The sequence below is a fragment of the Procambarus clarkii genome, chromosome 54 (genome assembly GCF_040958095.1).
Source record: "Procambarus clarkii isolate CNS0578487 chromosome 54, FALCON_Pclarkii_2.0, whole genome shotgun sequence".
Classification (NCBI taxonomy): domain Eukaryota; kingdom Metazoa; phylum Arthropoda; class Malacostraca; order Decapoda; family Cambaridae; genus Procambarus; species Procambarus clarkii.
The window spans coordinates 27,207,998-27,226,327 of NC_091203.1; the positions used below are offsets into that span (position 1 = coordinate 27,207,998).

General features: G+C 41.5%; 1 protein-coding gene across 1 annotated transcript; it reads right to left on the reverse strand.

Moving 5' to 3' along the window:
- Nucleotides 1-911: 911 nt before the first annotated feature.
- LOC138352767 (uncharacterized) lies at nucleotides 912-16,245 on the reverse strand. Its single transcript, XM_069305356.1, has 2 exons — nucleotides 16,241-16,245; nucleotides 912-2,421 (listed from the first exon to the last, which is right to left on the reverse strand). The coding sequence occupies exons 1-2, from the start codon at nucleotides 16,243-16,245 to the stop codon at nucleotides 912-914; spliced, it is 1,515 nt and encodes a 504-aa protein (XP_069161457.1).
- Nucleotides 16,246-18,330: the final 2,085 nt, after the last annotated feature.

Below are 18,330 nucleotides of genomic sequence, written 5' to 3' on the forward strand. Positions count from 1 at the left end.
AATAGGCTCCCAGACTCATCAAAGATCATGTCCAACAGGCCCCACAGACTCATCACAGATCAGGTCCTATTGAGACCAGAGACTCAGCTCTCACCCCAGGAATCAATTAACTATCAGAAAAGACACACTCCAGGTTCATTACACATTTTTCTCCTAAGAAGTTTAAGTTCCTCCTAGAAACTCCATCGGCTTGAGTTCTATAAAATCAAAGCAACTTTAAGCAAAACTTCTCCTCCTCCTCGAATATTTTCCCCTCAGTGACCACCTTGCTTTACTTAAGTAAATATGAAGACAATATATAAAATAACTCTTTAATCCAGTTAATAAATTCTCACTTTAGAGAGAATATGGAGTTTGCTAATCTGAACGTCTCTCATTTTAACTGTGTGATGCAATTTGCATACAGACAGAGTTCAGTAATCCGGAAAATAAAACAAAAAAACACTTTACCGAAAGAAAATATGATTTTCAAGCGAATGAAAAATATTTTCTCCTCCGCTCCTCGGGCCAGACCAGATTAGGAGACAAAACTTGGACATAATTAAGGATTTTGAAACAAAATATGACGCCTCGTTAACCAAGTGAGAAACTTGACTCTTTCTTGTATGAAGGCTTGGCTCTTGCTTCACTCTTACTGCTGCTTGGTGAAGGTACTGGTGCTTGTAGGTACTGGTGCTTGTAGGTACTGGTGCTTGTAGGTACTGGTGCTTGTAGGTACTGGTGCTTGGTGAAGGTACTGGTGCTTGTAGGTACTGGTGCTTGTAGGTACTGGTGCTTGTAGGTACTGATGCTTGTAGGTACTGGTGCTTGTAGGTACTGGTGCTTGTAGGTACTGGTGATGGGTGATGGTAGTGGAGCTTGGTGAAGGTACTGATGCTTGTAGGTACTGATGCTTGTAGGTACTGATGCTTCTAGGTACTGGTGCTTGTAGGTACTGGTGCTTGTAGGTACTGGTGCTTGTAGGTACTGGTGCTTGTAGGTACTGGTTCTTGTAGGTACTGATGCTTGTAGGTACTGGTGCTTGTAGGTACTGGTGCTTGTAGGTACTGGTGCTTGTAGGTACTGGTGCTTGTAGGTACTGGTGCTTGTAGGTACTGGTGCTTGTAGGTACTGGTGCTTGAAGGTACTGGTGCTTGTAGGTACTGGTGCTTGTAGGTACTGATGCTTGAAGGTACTGGTGCTTGTAGGTACTGGTGCTTGTAGGTACTGGTGCTTGTAGGTACTGGTGCTTGTAGGTACTGGTGCTTGTAGGTACTGGTGCTTGGAGGTACTGGTGCTTGTAGGTACTGGTGCTTGTAGGTACTGGTGCTTGGCGGTACTGGTGCTTGTAGGTACTGGTGCTTGTAGGTACTGGTGCTTGTAGGTACTGGTGCTTGTAGGTACTGGTGCTTGTAGGTACTGGTTCTTGTAGGTACTGATGCTTGTAGGTACTGGTGCTTGTAGGTACTGGTGATGGGTGATGGTAGTGGAGCTTGGTGAAGGTACTGATGCTTGTAGGTACTGGTGCTTGTAGGTACTGGTGCTTGTAGGTACTGGTGCTTGTAGGTACTGGTGCTTGTAGGTACTGGTGATGGGTGATGGTAGTGGAGCTTGGTGAAGGTACTGATGCTTGTAGGTACTGGTGCTTGTAGGTACTGGTGCTTGTAGGTACTGGAGCTTGGTGAAGGTACTGGTGCTTGTAGGTACTGGTGCTTGTAGGTACTGGAGCTTGGTGAAGGTACTGGTGCTTCGTGATGGTACTGGTGCTTGTAGGTACTGGTGCTTGGTGAAGGTACTGGTGCTTGTAGGTACTGATGCTTGTAGGTACTGGTGCTTGTAGGTACTGGTGCTTGTAGGTACTGGTGCTTGTAGGTACTGGTGCTTGTAGGTACTGGTTCTTGTAGGTACTGATGCTTGTAGGTACTGGTGCTTGTAGGTACTGGTGATGGGTGATGGTAGTGGAGCTTGGTGAAGGTACTGATGCTTGTAGGTACTGGTGCTTGTAGGTACTGGTGCTTGTAGGTACTGGTGCTTGTAGGTACTGGTGCTTGTAGGTACTGGTGATGGGTGATGGTAGTGGAGCTTGGTGAAGGTACTGATGCTTGTAGGTACTGGTGCTTGTAGGTACTGGTGCTTGTAGGTACTGGAGCTTGGTGAAGGTACTGGTGCTTGTAGGTACTGGTGCTTGTAGGTACTGGTGCTTGTAGGTACTGGAGCTTGGTGAAGGTACTGGTGCTTCGTGATGGTACTGGTGCTTGTAGGTACTGGTGCTTGGTGAAGGTACTGGTGCTTGTAGGTACTGATGCTTGTAGGTACTGGTGCTTGTAGGTACTGGTGCTTGTAGGTACTGGTGCTTGTAGGTACTGGTGCTTGTAGGTACTGGTGCTTGTAGGTACTGGTGCTTGTAGGTACTGGTGATTGGTATCACTAAGTCTCACATAGCTAAGTCAGGATGTTATTAATATAACAATTCTAATTCACATAAACAAATTCGAAACAATGTTTTGAAAATGACGAAAATCACTCTGCCTATTAGGCAAATCAACCCCTGCATACTAGGCCGAGTAGTGCGTTCTGGCTACAAGGTACGATATATATATATATATATATATATATATATATATATATATATATATATATATATATATATATATATATATATATATATATGTATATATATATATATATATATATATATATATATATGTCGTACCTAGTAGCCAGAACGCACTTCTCAGCCTACTATTCAAGGCCCGATGTGCCTAATAAGCCAAGTTTTCCTGAATTAATATATTTTCTCTAATTTTTTTGTTATGAAATGATAAAGCTACCCATTTCATTATGTATGAGGTCAATTTTTTTTTATTAGAGTTAAAATTAACGTAGATATATGACCGAACCTAACCAACCCTACCTAACCTAACCTAACCTATCTTTATAGGTTAGGTTAGGTTAGGTAGCGGAAAAAGTTAGGTTAGGTTAGGTAGGTTAGGTTGCCGAAAAACAATTAATTCATGAAAACTTAGCTTATTAGGCAAATCGGGCCTTGAATAGTAGGCTGAGAAGTGTGTTCTGGCTACTAGGTACGACATATATATATATATATTTATATATATATATATATATATATATATATATATATATATATATATATATATATATATATATATATATATATAATGGTAGAAATACAGATAATTAAAATGAAAATTAATAAATGGTTACTATATATTTCTTATATTGAAACGTTACCTGTTTACCGGAAATAGACCTCGAGACAGAGAGAGAGAGAGAGAGAGAGAGAGAGAGAGAGAGAGAGAGAGAGAGAGAGAGAGAGAGAGAGAGAGAGAGAGAGAGAGAGAGAGAGAGAGGACACTACGCCAGCTTGTGCCATTGTGTAATGTGAGTACCTTGTCAAGCCGGGAAAAGTAATGAAGCCCTAATGGTATTTCGTGATTTCTAATGATTTTACTAATGTGATGCATATAAATCCCATCCTGACACGATGTGTAAAAGTCCCTCTTTCATTAGGGATGAGGAAATTATTTTGTTAGCAGGTCTTGTGGACTTTTTGATTAATTGATAAAAATTGTAAATAGAGTATTCAGTTGTTTTCAGGTTGAGAGACTCAGGAGACTTCCTTGTAAACAATAAATTGTTTATTACAAGGTGGTTGGGGGACCTTGAAAACGATAAATAATAAATGACTTCTAATGAACAATAAATAATAAATGACTCCTAATGAACAATAATAAATGACTCCTTATGAACAATAAAGAGTTCAAAACTCCTTATGAACAATAATATAAAAGCATGAGAATAAATAAAATAAGGCAGCATTAGAACAATGAACAAAAAAATAATGGATACACCACTAACCTAAACATATCAATCGAAAATGTAATCAAATATGTACTGGAATACATATATACAGTCCTCGTGGCGCAGAGGTAAAACATTCCTTTGGTGCTTCGCGAGCCCTTTAGCCTGGGTTCGTATCTTGGCTGGGGAGGGTTGACTGGGCGCCAGTCCTTAACTGTTGCCTCTGTTCACCCAAGTAGTGACTGGTACCTGCTTGTTAAACGATTTGGCGGGTCGTATTCCAGGGAAAAACTGAGATTAAGGACCTGCCTGAACCGCTGTACGCATTAATAGCTTTACAAAAATGAAAGAATTCTTGTATATATAAATATAAAAATATAACAAAATATAAGATAAATTTAAAGTAACTCATGTAAGCACTAAGGAAAAAAATATTATGAAACACGAAGGAAAAACATCTTAACTGAAGGAACTTAAATCTAAATCTTATAATAAAAATAAGATTAAATCGTATTTCAAGTAAATAAGGCAAAAACCCACCTCCAAAACCTAAGCTGAAAACTCACTTGATTTTATTATTAACAAACTTTCACGAAGAAACTTAAAAACTTGCCAAAAATAATTTCGCCACGTAACAAAATTAAAAAAAAAAAAAATAAATTAATCCTAAAACATGACCCCTCAAAAAATAATAAACACTGTGAAACAATCTTTTATAGAAAATGGACAGATGGTACCAGCCTAGCAGAAGACAATCAGGAGAGTCTCCAGACCGAACCCAGAAGTAATGTTTGAAGATGCCTCGTGCCAAACCTGTTCCCCTTCATAACACTGCGTCGAGACTGTGTCTGCGCTCCGGGCTGGGGTGAGAAGCAGAGGGAAGGAGGAGGAGGAGGAGGAGGAGGGGAAGAGGGGGTGGGGGGGGTTCAGACGACACGCTGGGGAAGATGATAAGTATGGAGAGAGAGACGGAACTGTGCAGCAGGGTAATCAGGGTCTTGTGCTACACAGATTCACAGAGACGGAAGTTTAAAGCACTTGAGAAGGAGCGGCGGAATTGGGACTGAAGCAATTTAAAGGTGGGGGCAAATATATACATATATATATATATATATATATATATATATATATATATATATATATATATATATATATATATATATATATATATATATATATTGATAGGAATAGGGATATAAGAGAATAGGGGTGCTAGGAGAAAAAAATATCAAAGTCTTCAGTGAGGATTCACAAGGTCTTCTCTGAGTACTCTTTATTTTCTTCTCCGAGGCTATGGGTCCCTACACTTGCACAAGAGGTAGTACCCCTTTTAAGATAAATATATATTTTTTTCGGCGTGTAAAACAGCCAAATGACACACCTAGAAGTTTATTTTTATAACATTTTATAAAATAATATGTTAATTCTATTGTTCTCCATCACTTTATCCATACGGTTTTGGCCAGAATACAGAACTGTTATCTGAACATAAGTTTTCAAAGTTCATGCAGTATCTGAATTCACTAATATTTAAACTAATCCTAAAGTCTACGGACTCTGGGCGGAACATTTCATATACACTTCTTTGAAAGAAGAATAGGGGCCAAACCCACTTCAAGGATGGCATGGGGTCGACGCCCACCACCATGTGATACTCCATATATGAAATTCCTTTTATTCTACAAAATTTAATTAGACTAGCCCCTAGTGTCTGGGCTCCAAACTCGTAGAATTTGAGAGACAAAGAAATAAGCAGAGACACATACATACACTCTTATAGATATAGATTGCAGGTGTATATTAGCATTTCCGAAAGTAATTTTGTATCTCTATTATTTTCGTATTTCATACATTCCTTCTCTATTTATATCAGTTTTTCTGATATGAATAGAGAAGGAATTTTCTCTCCTTTTCTTCTTTGATGAAAAAGTCCACTCTCCACTCTGCTTCTTTCTAAATATCATTACTTTTCCTTCCTTTCTCTCTCCCTTCTCTCCGTCAAGTGATGCCTGGCACTCTGTAGATGGGCCGGCCAGAGCCTCAGAGCCCAACATTCCAGGAGGGATGCTGGCCCATATTGACCTGTATCAGCTGATCAGCAGGTAATGGGGTGGATCCGGGCGGGTTGGTGAAGCCTGAGATGCAAGCACTCTGGATGAACGTTCCCTCTCAACACACGTCTGTTATCTTGTATTTAATGTCCTCTGTTATCTTGTATTTAATGTCCTCTGTTATCTTGTATTTAATGTCCTCTGTTATCTTGTATTTAATGTCCTCTGTTATCTTGTATTTAATGTTGATGAATACAAAACACCACGTGAACGCCACTTTTCAACCTGTTCTCGCACTTTCTTACAGTCAATATTGACTTATTAAATACGTGCATATGTGACATACTAAACATACTAGTTTACCTTGAAAAGCTTCATAGAAAACACCGACCTTACCTAACCTTCTTAGTATGTTAAGATAAGCATCTTATTGCTTCGTAATTACAATTATTACTTAACCTATTATAAGTACAGGTTAAGTAATTCATTCACCTATTACAGGTATAGGTTAAGTAATAATTGTAATTAGAGGGGCAGATAATGAATTGGATTTTCCTCCTGATCTCTCTCTCTCTCTCCTATTTGACGGCTCCATTTCAGAGATTTTGTTGGTGTGTTCTGTTGATTTGTATGAAATGTACATTTGTATACTCGCGATGATGGCAGCGCTACGCTGAAATAATCATACACTGTTAATATTTTTCATTTCTTGTCATTTTATCAAAGGGAAATAGAGTGAGTTAAGCTTATAGGTATTTATGTGTGTGAAAATGTTTAGCCAGTATGAATACTCAGCACTGAGAAGGGATATAAGGCCAGAGGATCTGGGATACAAGGGCAGAGGATCTGGTATACAAGGGCAGAGGATCTGGAATATAAGGGCAGAGGATCTGGGATATAAGGGCAGAGGATCTGGGATATTAGGGCAGAGGATCTGGGATATAAGGGCAGAGGATCTGGGATATAAGGGCAGAGGATCTGGGATATAAGGGCAGAGGATCTGGGATATAAGGGCAGAGGATCTGGGATATAAGGGCAGAGGATCTGGGATATAAGGGCAGACGGAAGGAACCTACCCACTTGCACCATCTCGGGATTAATTGATGACTCTACAAAAAGCTACACTTTTTGATGTCCAAATGAAGTCCAAGTCCAAGTGAGTCCAAGTGTGATAATTATCAGAGAGAAGCGCCAAGCCAGTCGGATTATATATTACTTGGAAGGGATATTTGGAGGAGGAACTAGGAACGTAGAACGAAATAAAGGAACAATGCCCAAGTACTTAGACCATAGGGGATCGAACGCTGACACGATAAGATGCAAGGCCCTTGCTGTAACGACCAGTCCAAGTGGGAAAATGGCAGACGCGACAGCAGTCAAGACAGCAATGAAACGCTCCTAAGATTCTTATATATATTATGAATGGACAAAACTGTTTTTTTTTTCACTGAGATTTTTAAAGTTACTGAAAAAAATCTGAAATTCTAAGATTGCTTAAACTTTAATAAGTGTCCAGACTACTACTAAAAACAAAGTTTACGTTATAAAGTATGCCAACATTCGTAAGTGACTTTAAGTTCGTGCCAAAGACGAACAAATCTTTTTACTGAAAACAGGAAATTAATTTGACTATTGCTAAATGTCTGGAAGCTCCTCGTGTTCTTCTCATGTGTCGCAGGACACACACACTACACATTATCAGTCTTATATCACTGAGGTGTACTCCCAGTAGCGCACCGTACCACTGAGCCACGACATGTTATACAAGATATACAACCTGGTATTCCACTGAATCCCCAATATGTCTGGAGGCTTATATTGAAAAGGTAGCCCAAGGTGCACATGTAAACCCCCCCCCCCCACCCCCCAAAGTACTCTGGTGTAGGTAAACTAGTTAATCAACCGCTTCAGGTAAGCTTCAATCAGCTTCAGGTAAACAACGCAATTATTGAAATGAGATTTGAGTGATTTCAAATCACGGTGATTTGATTGAGCAGTGATGATAAATAGTGAGGATATCACTATATATCAGTGATATATATATATATATATATATATATATATATATATATATATATATATATATATATATATATATATATATATATATATATATATATTAGTGGTGAACTGCTATCATGTCACTGTGCATGTCTCTATTCACACTGGAGTCACTACAGTGCCCAGTGACCAACTGCAAATGTCACCGGAGAGTAATGGCTGGCACCTCACTGCTCGCACGAAATATATCCCAGTGTTGTAAGGTCTCGCACTGCACTACTACCATGCTCATCCCACCACACTGGACGCCTGGTGGCTGAGTGGACGGCGCCCGGGATTCGTAGTCCTGGGGTCCGGGGATCAATCCACCTGGCGATGGCGGAAATAAATGGGTAGTTTCTTTCACCCTGATGTCCCCCTGTGACCTAGCAGTAAATAGGTACCTGGGAGTTGGATAGTTGTTACTGGCAGCTTCCTGTGTATGTGTGTGTGAAAAAAAAATCCGTTCATAGTTGAGAGGCGGGCCCAAAGAGCCAGAGCTCAACCCCCTGCAATTGCTTACCTCAGTACATACCAGGCCAGCTTTAAGGGCTGGGATTGGCCCAAGGCAATACTGGTGCTTGTAGGTACTGCAGTGCTTGTAGGTACTGGTGCTTGTAGGTACTGGTGCTTGTAGGTACTGCAGTGCTTGTAGGTACTGGTGCTTGTAGGTACTGGTGCTTGTAGGTACTGCAGTGCTTGTAGGTACTGGTGCTTGTAGGTACTGGTGCTTGTAGGTACTGCAGTGCTTGTAGGTACTGGTGCTTGTAGGTACTGGTGCTTGTAAGTACTGGTGCTTGTAGGTACTGCAGTGCTTGTAGGTACTGGTGCTTGTAGGTACTGGTGCTTGTAGGTACTGCAGTGCTTGTAGGTACTGGTGCTTGTAGGTACTGGTGCTTGTAGGTACTGCAGTGCTTGTAGGTACTGCAGTGCTTGTAGGTACTGGTGATTGTAGGTACTGCAGTGCTTGTAGGTACTGGTGCTTGTAGGTACTGCAGTGCTTGTAGGTACTGCAGTGCTTGTAGGTACTGGTGCTTGTAGGTACTGGTGCTTGTAGGTACTGCAGTGCTTGTTGGTACTGCAGTGCTTGTAGGTACTGGTGCGTGTAGGTACTGCAGTGCTTGTAGGTACTGCAGTGCTTGTAGGTACTGCAGTGCTTGTAGGTACTGCAGTGCTTGTAGGTACTGCAGTGCTTGTAGGTACTGGTGCTTGTAGGTACTGGTGCTTGTAGGTACTGCAGTGCTTGTAGGTACTGCAGTGCTTGTAGGTACTGCAGTGCTTGTAGGTACTGGTGCTTGTAGGTACTGCAGTGCTTGTAGGTACTGCAGTGCTTGTAGGTACTGGTGCTTGTAGGTACTGGTGCTTGTAGGTACTGGTGCTTGTAGGTACTGGTGCTTGTAGCTACTGGTGCTTGTAGGTACTGCAGTGCTTGTAGGTACTGGTGCTTGTAGGTACTGGTGCTTGTAGGTACTGCAGTGCTTGTAGGTACTGGTGCTTGTAGGTACTGGTGCTTGTAGGTACTGGTGCTTGTAGGTACTGGTGCTTGTAGGTACTGGTGCTTGTAGGTACTGGTGCTTGTAGGTACTGATGCTTGTAGGTACTGGTGCTTGTAGGTACTGGTGCTTGTAGGTACTGGTGCTTGTAGGTACTGGTGCTTGTAGGTACTGGTGCTTGTAGGTATTGCAGTGCTTGTAGGTACTGGTGATTGTACCGGTGAACCGCTCGGGTCAAACGATGACCTCAACCCGTCCTAATAGAACGTCTTATTTTGACGTATTCTCTACGTAAGGTCAAAAATTGCCGTACTAGAAAATGGCAGCGGCTCGCAAAATTGACATATTGTCCCGTTTTCTATATTGTTTCCTCTGGTAGGTTAGGATAAGGGCACGTTATTGCGACAGTTTCTTGCCGTTGGTAAATCTTAGGAGGACGGGTAGATAAGGAGCAATCTTAAAAAACACAGATTCGAGTCGTAGTTTTGATGAAGCCTATTATGAAAGCCACGATAATGTTTCCACTATACTTATACAACACTCTTATCTTACCACAATCTAACACCCTGAGTGAATGTTTCAAAACATTAGTTATAAAGCCTGAACCCGGATGGGTGAATTTGATATCATACTGCATAGTTATTATCTAGTCAAATCACTGTGTCATAACAACTGGCTTGGGGTTGATAAAGCTTTGGCGATGAACAGACTAGACTAGACCTTATGTATGACCTTATCTCAAGTATAAATTCTCGTCTAGCTTATGTATGGACCACTGTCTTGACCCGCAGGGGGAGTGTCTTCCCCTTTCAATCATTTATACAAATTCAGGACACTGTAGTGACTTGTTCTAGCTGTACTCGTCAGTACATTACAAACTGCTTCAACCACTTGGGATAGACGGTAGAGCGACGGTCTCGCTTCATGCAGGTCGGCGTTCAATCCCCCGACCGTCCACAAGTGGTTGGGCACCATTCCTTTCCGCCCCGTCCCATCCTAAATCTTTATCCTGATCCCTTTCAAGTGGGATAGTCGTAATGGCTTCATATTTTCTCCTGATAGTTTCTTTTTCATCCAAACGGAAGAGATATCAGTGGCCTTACTGTTAGGAGTGAGGCAAATGTTCTCAGGATTTACAACCTGGAACAACTTCATGGATGACCAAAAGTTGACAGTCACAATACAAGCCGTTCAATCTTTGACAGCTTCAATATAAGCCGTTCAATCTTTGACAGCTTCAACTCTCGCTCACTCACTCAATGAGTGATCATTCATACCTAAGTGATTAGTATTTGGAACATGCTTTCTCGACATATAGAGAGATAGATGGATATGAGAGAGAGAGAGAGAGAGAGAGAGAGAGAGAGAGAGAGAGAGAGAGAGAGAGAGAGAGAGAGAGAGAGAGAGAGAGAGAGAGCTCACGAATACCTTTCACCCAATGTTTTCTTTTCATTCCTTCCTTATTTTTCTTTCACTGTTCACTCTGTTTATTCATGTCTCTCTATCTCTACCCCCATTCACTGATAATTCCGTACATTCACCTCAGTGTTCAATTAACCAATCAATCGTTCAGAATTAATTATTTATTTTAATAACAATTAACTATCATACAAGCTCCATGAATATATACCCCAAACTTAAGCTGCTTAAAAAATTATTAATGCATTTTTTTTATTGAAATTATTTAATGTAGAGGTGACGAACCGGGAACTATTTACAACAGGGGAGTAATTGTTTGATTCGTGAGTCTGAACGTGTGATTCGTGAGTCTAAACGTGTGATTCGTGAGTCTAAACGTTTGATTCGTGAGTCTGAACGTGTGATTCGAGAGTTTGATTCACGAGTCTGAACGTATGAGTCGCGAGTCTGAACGTTTGATTCATGATTCTAAACGTTTGATTCACGAGTCTGAACGTGTGAATCATGAGTCTGTATGTATGAGACATTCGTCTGAATGATTCGTGAGTCTGTATATATATATATATATATATATATATATATATATATATATATATATATATATATATAAGTACACACAAACACATATACAGCGCCTCCATCCTCCATGTTGTCCAAACAGGAAATCTTGCCAGTGATATAGTGAACAACCCAGGAAGATATTACGCCTTCCCTGATCTTACGATAAATTCAAGCCCGAGCAAAACTCAAGCCATGTAGTACACAAGTCCAAAAATATCCAGATAAATATAAAATATCCAAAAATATCCAACCAGGGAATATCCTAGAGGATATCCTAACCAGAGAATATTCAAGCCTGAGATCATCAGGCTTGAAGACTAATTTTCTAAACAGTAAGGAGGGTGGTAATTGTCAGGGGGAAAGCGCTAAGCCATTACGACTATATAGCACTGGGAAGGGGGTCAGGATAAGAATTTGGGATGGGACGGGGGAAAGGAATGGTGGCCAACCACTTGTGGACGGTCTGGGATTGAACAAGGAATTATTTTAAGTCGAGGGTTATCTAATTCAAGCAATATCATCGTTAATAAATATCCAAATCAATATTGTGTATATATATATATATATATATATATATATATATATATATATATATATATATATATATATATATATATATATATATATATATATATATATATAAACCTAAAACCCGAAGATGTCTTTACAAATTCATTGAAAAGCAATTCAGGAGAAATTAACATTATAATCATTAAATAAAATTGATCCTGAAGAACAGGTGAGGTTTCTTGGGTACACCTGGGGTGTGGGGTGTGAAAGAGGAGAGGATATCGGGAGGCTGTAAACACTCCTTCAGTCTTACCCAGAGGAAAAACACCTCAGATGTAACTTCACAACTGAGTAACTGGTCTGTTTTTCTCCATTTACGCGTTAATTTCTCTCCTACAGGGCTCGTAGCTGGGAATAACTGATCACGTTCTGACTTCTAACTTTCGGTAATAACTTCTACCTTGTCCTTTTTCTACTTTCTACTTTCCTTTTCTACTATAATGATGTGATACTTCTAGATATGTATCGCTGTAAAGGAGAATGTAGCCTTCTTTATGTGACTGTTTTCAACTGGAGATTAATCGTAGCAAAACAGCCGAGTAATCCGGATTTTTTTTGCTTTTAATCGTATTTTCCTGGACTTTAAGTTAGAGATTAAGGGAGATTTAAGTTGGCGATTTAGCTTCACCTCCTAGTCTCCCCTGGTACTCTTTAGTTGGCTAGTGTGGATACATTTCACGCTACATATTTTTTTAAAGATACGTTTAGGACTAACATTAACCATCTCACTTCTAAGCTCATTACACTTATTCACTACTAAGATGTTCCTCTTCTTAGGCAAGACGTGGCTTCCTTCAATGACGTAGTTGACGCTGGGTATATCAGCTGAATGAAATTGATATGGAGTCGCAAAGCCTTCATTTAATTCTTTTGGTAATTGCTAACTTCAAGGAAGTTGACTCTGATTCGTATTTCTCTTTGCTGTTCTCATTAGGCCATCTTGTCCCCTTGAACTAGACGATAGAGCGCCAGCACCGCTTTCTGTAAAGTCAGCTTTCCATGCACAATGGTCAAAATGATTTGACACAGTTATCATGTCCCAGCTCCTTGTCCTCATATCCCAGCTCCTTGTCCTCATATCCCAGCTCCTTGTCCTCATATCCCAGCTCCTTGTTCTCATATCCCAGCTCCTGGCCCTCATATCCCAGCTCCTTGTCCTCGTATCCCAGTTCCTTGTCCTCATATCACAGCTCCTTGTCCTCATATCCCAGCTCCTTGTCCTCATATCCCAGCTCCTTGTCCTCATATCCCAGCTCCTTGTCCTCATATCCCAGCTCCTTGTCCTCGTATCCCAGCTCCTTGTCATCATACCCCAGCTCCTTGTCCTCATATCCCAGCTCCTTGTCCTCGTATCCCAGCTCCTTGTCCTCGTATCCCAGTTCCTTGTCCTCATATCACAGCTCCTTGTCCTCATATCCCAGCTCCTTGTCCTCGTATCCCTTCCAAGTACTATTCAGTGAAACTAACAGCGTTTGCTCCTCGTAACTGCTGACTATTACGCTCAACTGAATTAGGTAATAGTAGACTATTAATAGTAAATCAGTAAATAGTAAATCTGTTAATAGGAATAGACTATTATTCTGCCTAAAATGTGAAGTGGAGTGACAAGTTAGAGAGAAGAGTCCTCTGCTCTTATCTCCAGATAGTTGTTGTTGTTGTTTAAGAGTCGCTACCTGGAACAAAGAGTTCCAAGTAGCACGGGCTATGGTGATCCCAGGTGGTAGTTTTTGTTCTCAGCTGGTTGTCTCTCGTGTATATATATATATATATATATATATATATATATATATATATATATATATATATATATATATATATATATATATATATATATATATATCATACGATTTACTGTCTCTCCCAAGTTCTTCTGCGAACTCTTTCGTTCGTTTTCATTACTGATCTTTAAATGTTTGTTTTGATATCTTATCTTTACTATATATTTGGTTTTTCTTTTTCCAATCTCTGTTATCATTCTCAAAACATATTGCTTGGGGTTATAAGATAGTTGCTCCAATCATTGTCCAATAATGTGGATTGATTGAGACAGGGGGAATGCCTTCGTTTCATGCAGGTCGGAGTTCGACCCCCAACGGTTAAATGGGTTGGGTATGGATCCTTCGCCCCTTCGCATCCCATTTCGCACCCCTTGCCAATATAGTTAACAGAACCATACTGCTTCCTTCTCGCGATTACCTTATCTCCTCGCGGCATTATTCTTGCAGTTTCTTAATAAATATTAATTTAAATCTTCCTCTAACAAAGATTTTTTTTTTTACTTATTTGTTCTTGCTTTCTTTCTTAGGTAATTTTTGGCATCTTTTGCCGACGCTGTTTCCTGTATTTTGGCCAAGATTTCCAGCGCTAGCTGAGCCTCGTAGACTATTGATTTTGGCTGCTTGCCTGCTGCTGCTTCTGCTGCTGCTGCTGCTGCTGCTGCTGCTGTTGCTGCTGCTGCTGCTGTTGCTGCTGCTGCTGCTGCTTCTGCTTGCCTGCTGCTGTTGCTGCTGGTGTTGCTGCAGCTGTTGCTGCTGCTGCTGCTGCTGCTGCTGCTGCTGCTTCTGCTGCTGCTTCTGCTGCTGTTGCTGCTGCTGCTGCTGTTGCTGCTGCTGCTGCTGCTGCTGCTGTTGCTGCTGCTGCTGCTGCTTCTGCTGCTGCTGCTGGTGCTGCTGGTGCTGCTGCTGGTGCTGCTGCTGCTGCTGCTGTTGCTGCTGCTGCTGCTGCTTCTGCTGCTGCTGCTGGTGCTGCTGGTGCTGCTGCTGGTGCTGCTGCTGCTGCTGCTGCTGCTGCTGCTGCTGCTGGTGCTGCTGCTGCTGCTGCTGCTGCTGTTGCTGCTGCTGCTGCTGCTGCTGCTGCTGGTGCTGCTGCTGCTGCTGCTGCTGCTGTTGCTGCTGCTACTGCTACTGCTGCTGCTGCTGCTGCTGCTGCAAATGTTGGTGCTACTACTGCTGGTTATGCAACTGCTAGTGCTGCGCCTGCTAGAACAGCCCCGTTTTAATGCTGTTCCTATTGGTGCAGCTTCTACTGGGTCTGCTTCTGCAGCTCCTACTGGAGCTGCTTAATTCAACTGTTGCTGTATTTGACGGCGCTTCATGTCCCGAACGCTGCTGAGCTGCAACTTTGTTGTTGCAATAAACTGGAACATAAACTGGAACTTGTCATAGTTCTGCCACGCTGCTTCATATCTGGAAATTGCCATGCAACTCTTGCCAAAGTTGCCTCAGCAACACAAATTATCTGATCAGCAAAAGGAAAATTGTGACAAACACTTGATGGGGGGGGGGGGGTTTTACCCTGCTGTGCCCGGGTCGCCGTCTCTAACCCTGATCTCTTTTTCAGTCCTTAAGTCTCTAACCACATCTATCCGCCCCCCGCCCCCCATCTTCACCCCATCCACACATACACACGCATTTTTTTACTCTTCCTACCTAGCATTCTCTCTCCCTTTCTCTCTCTCCCTCCCTTTTCCTTTCTCTCTCTCCCTCCCTCCCTTTTCCTTTCTCTCTCTCTCCCATTATCTAAGTTGAATCAACGTTGTCAAAGTCGATTACTCGTCGATAATAACTGAACAATTGTGCTTTATAATACTCTATAGACAATCAAACCCCACATTCCAATCTTGATGGTAATTATGGTTGTCGCAATAGGGGCCGGTCCAACTTAAAAAGGGGCATGGGGCACCACAATTAGCCAATGAAACTTGCTTTTTGATTATATATCACCCAGCAAATTTCATCCATGAGGCTAGCCCAAAACGTCTGGCCTCAAGCCCTTGGATAAACACATATATTCTCTTCTATAGACATGAAGGTAATTCCACTCTCAATATCTGTGTATATTAATGTAAGAACATCACATTAGTTAACTCAGTGACTATATATATAATCACTGAATTAACTGCTAGCTTGAAAGTCGGTGCCAGCAGATACAACACGACTCAGCAGAGGCCTTGTAGGTGAACACATCTAGATGAGTACAGGCAAGCAAGCTCTCTCTCACTGGTAAGAATGATATTCTTGGATTCCTCTTAAACCTATTCCTTCCTGTTCCTCAGTTTCTTCCTCTTCACAAGTCCACTTACAAGTGATCATGCTTCTCTCTCTCTCTTTCTCATTCTCTCTCATACTCGTTCCTAGGGAATAAGAGAACCGGTGATTGGATCCCATTATATCGTCCGCAGAGCTCTCTCTCTCCACCAATCCAGTCCACTGTTACTAACGACAAGGAGAATCACCTTGTCAAGTCCTACCCAGGAGGTTAGGCGCCATGCGCTCCCTTGGGGCGCACAGCTGTACGCCCCAATACCGCATGTTGCTCCGGTTTGTCGTTATAATTCGCTACACACCGAACAACATTGCACTGGGATAGAATGAGTGAGAGAAAGTAATGTCGTTGTGAATTGGTAGCGGTTGTTCTGATTATATTTTTACCAGTTCATCTTTAGGAACTAGTTTCTCTTGCTTTCTCTTCATTCCGTATATCATAGTATAGAGGTATACTTCTTGCTTTCTTTTCATTCCATATACCATGGTTTTCTCATGCTTTCTCTTCATTCCGAATACCATGGTTTTCTCATGCTTTCTCTTCATTCCGTATACCATGGTTTTCTCTTGCTTTCTCTTCATTCCATATACCGTGGTTTTCTCCTGCTTTCTCCTCATTCCGTATATCATAGTATAGAGGTATACTTCTTGCTTTCTCTTCATTCCATATACCGTGGTTTTCTCCAGCTTTCTCCTCATTCCGTATATCATAGTATAGAGGTATACTTCTTGCTTTCTCTTCATTCCATATACCGTGGTTTTCTCTTGCTTTCTCTTCATTCCGCCCAGATATGTCCGCGCGTATCAGCGTGTTCTCTAATTCAGAGTAACTGTACTTTGAAACGAACAAGAGAAGGCAGAGGAAATATTGACTGTGGTAGTGGAGATGTGGAGATGGTAGGCAGGTAGCGTGGTACTGAAGCCTCTTGTTGGTACTAATTGTACAGGATCGAGGCTCTTGTTGGTACTAATTGTACAGGATCGAGGCTCTTGTTATTACTAATTGTACAGGATCGAGGCTCTTGTTAGTACTAATTGTACAGGATCGAGGCTCTTGTTGGTACTAATTGTACAGGATCGAGGCTCTTGTTAGTACTAATTGTACAGGATCGAGGCTCTTGTTAGTACTAATTGTACAGGATCGAGGCTCTTGTTAGTACTAATTGTACAGGATCGAGGCTCTTGTTAGTACTAATTGTACAGGATCGAGGCTCTTGTTATTACTAATTGTACAGGATCGAGGCTCTTGTTAGTACTAATTGTACAGGATCGAGGCTCTTGTTGGTACTAATTGTACAGGATCGAGGCTCTTGTTAGTACTAATTGTACAGGATCGAGGCTCTTGTTATTACTAATTGTACAGGATCGAGGCTCTTGTTGGTACTAATTGTACAGGATCGAGGCTCTTGTTAGTACTAATTGTACAGGATCGAGGCTCTTGTTAGTACTAATTGTACAGGATCGAGGCTCTTGTTGGTACTAATTGTACAGGATCGAGGCTCTTGTTAGTACTAATTGTACAGGATCGAGCCTCTTGTTGGTACTAATTGTACAGGATCGAGCCTCTTGTTAGTACTAATTGTACTGGATCAAGCCTCTTGTTAGTACTAATTGTACAGGATCGAGGCTCTTGTTGGTACTAATTGTACAGGATCGAGCCTCTTGTTGGTACTAATTGTACAGGATCGAGGCTCTTGTTGGTACTAATTGTACAGGATCGAGCCTCTTGTTGGTACTAATTGTACAGGATCGAGGCTCTTGTTAGTACTAATTGTACAGGATCGAGCCTCTTGTTGGTACTAATTGTACAGGATCGAGGCTCTTGTTGGTACTAATTGTACAGGATCGAGGCTCTTGTTGGTACTAATTGTACAGGATCGAGGCTCTTGTTAGTACTGGTGACGCTTGTTAATCTCTTCTCATTCTCTTGTTCAGCGCTGTGCTTCCTTAATAACCGAACTGCCACGTGTATCTCTTCCTGTCTCACGTCTTTCCAAACCACTCCTCCTCCTTCCTCTTCCTTTTTCTTCTTCCTTCTTCATCTTCTTCCTTGTTCGAGCTTCGTCTGGTACAAGGTTTTAACGAAAAGGAAATTTCCCTCCTGTGATTGATAGCGAGTTTGTAAATCAAAGCAAACATCCTGAGAGAGAAATTCCTCGTTTCAGAAGAGATTTTTTACATTTTTTTTCACTGCCTCCTTTTTCTCCTGTTGTGGTTGGCATTCCAGATGCTTGCGTCCAGTCATTGCTGGAAGTGGAGTGTGTAGCTAAAGAGTGCGTTCCAGTAACAAGAGTTTACGAGGTTTTGGTTCGAATTTTGGCCAATGCTTGGTTGGACATAATGGTCATAATA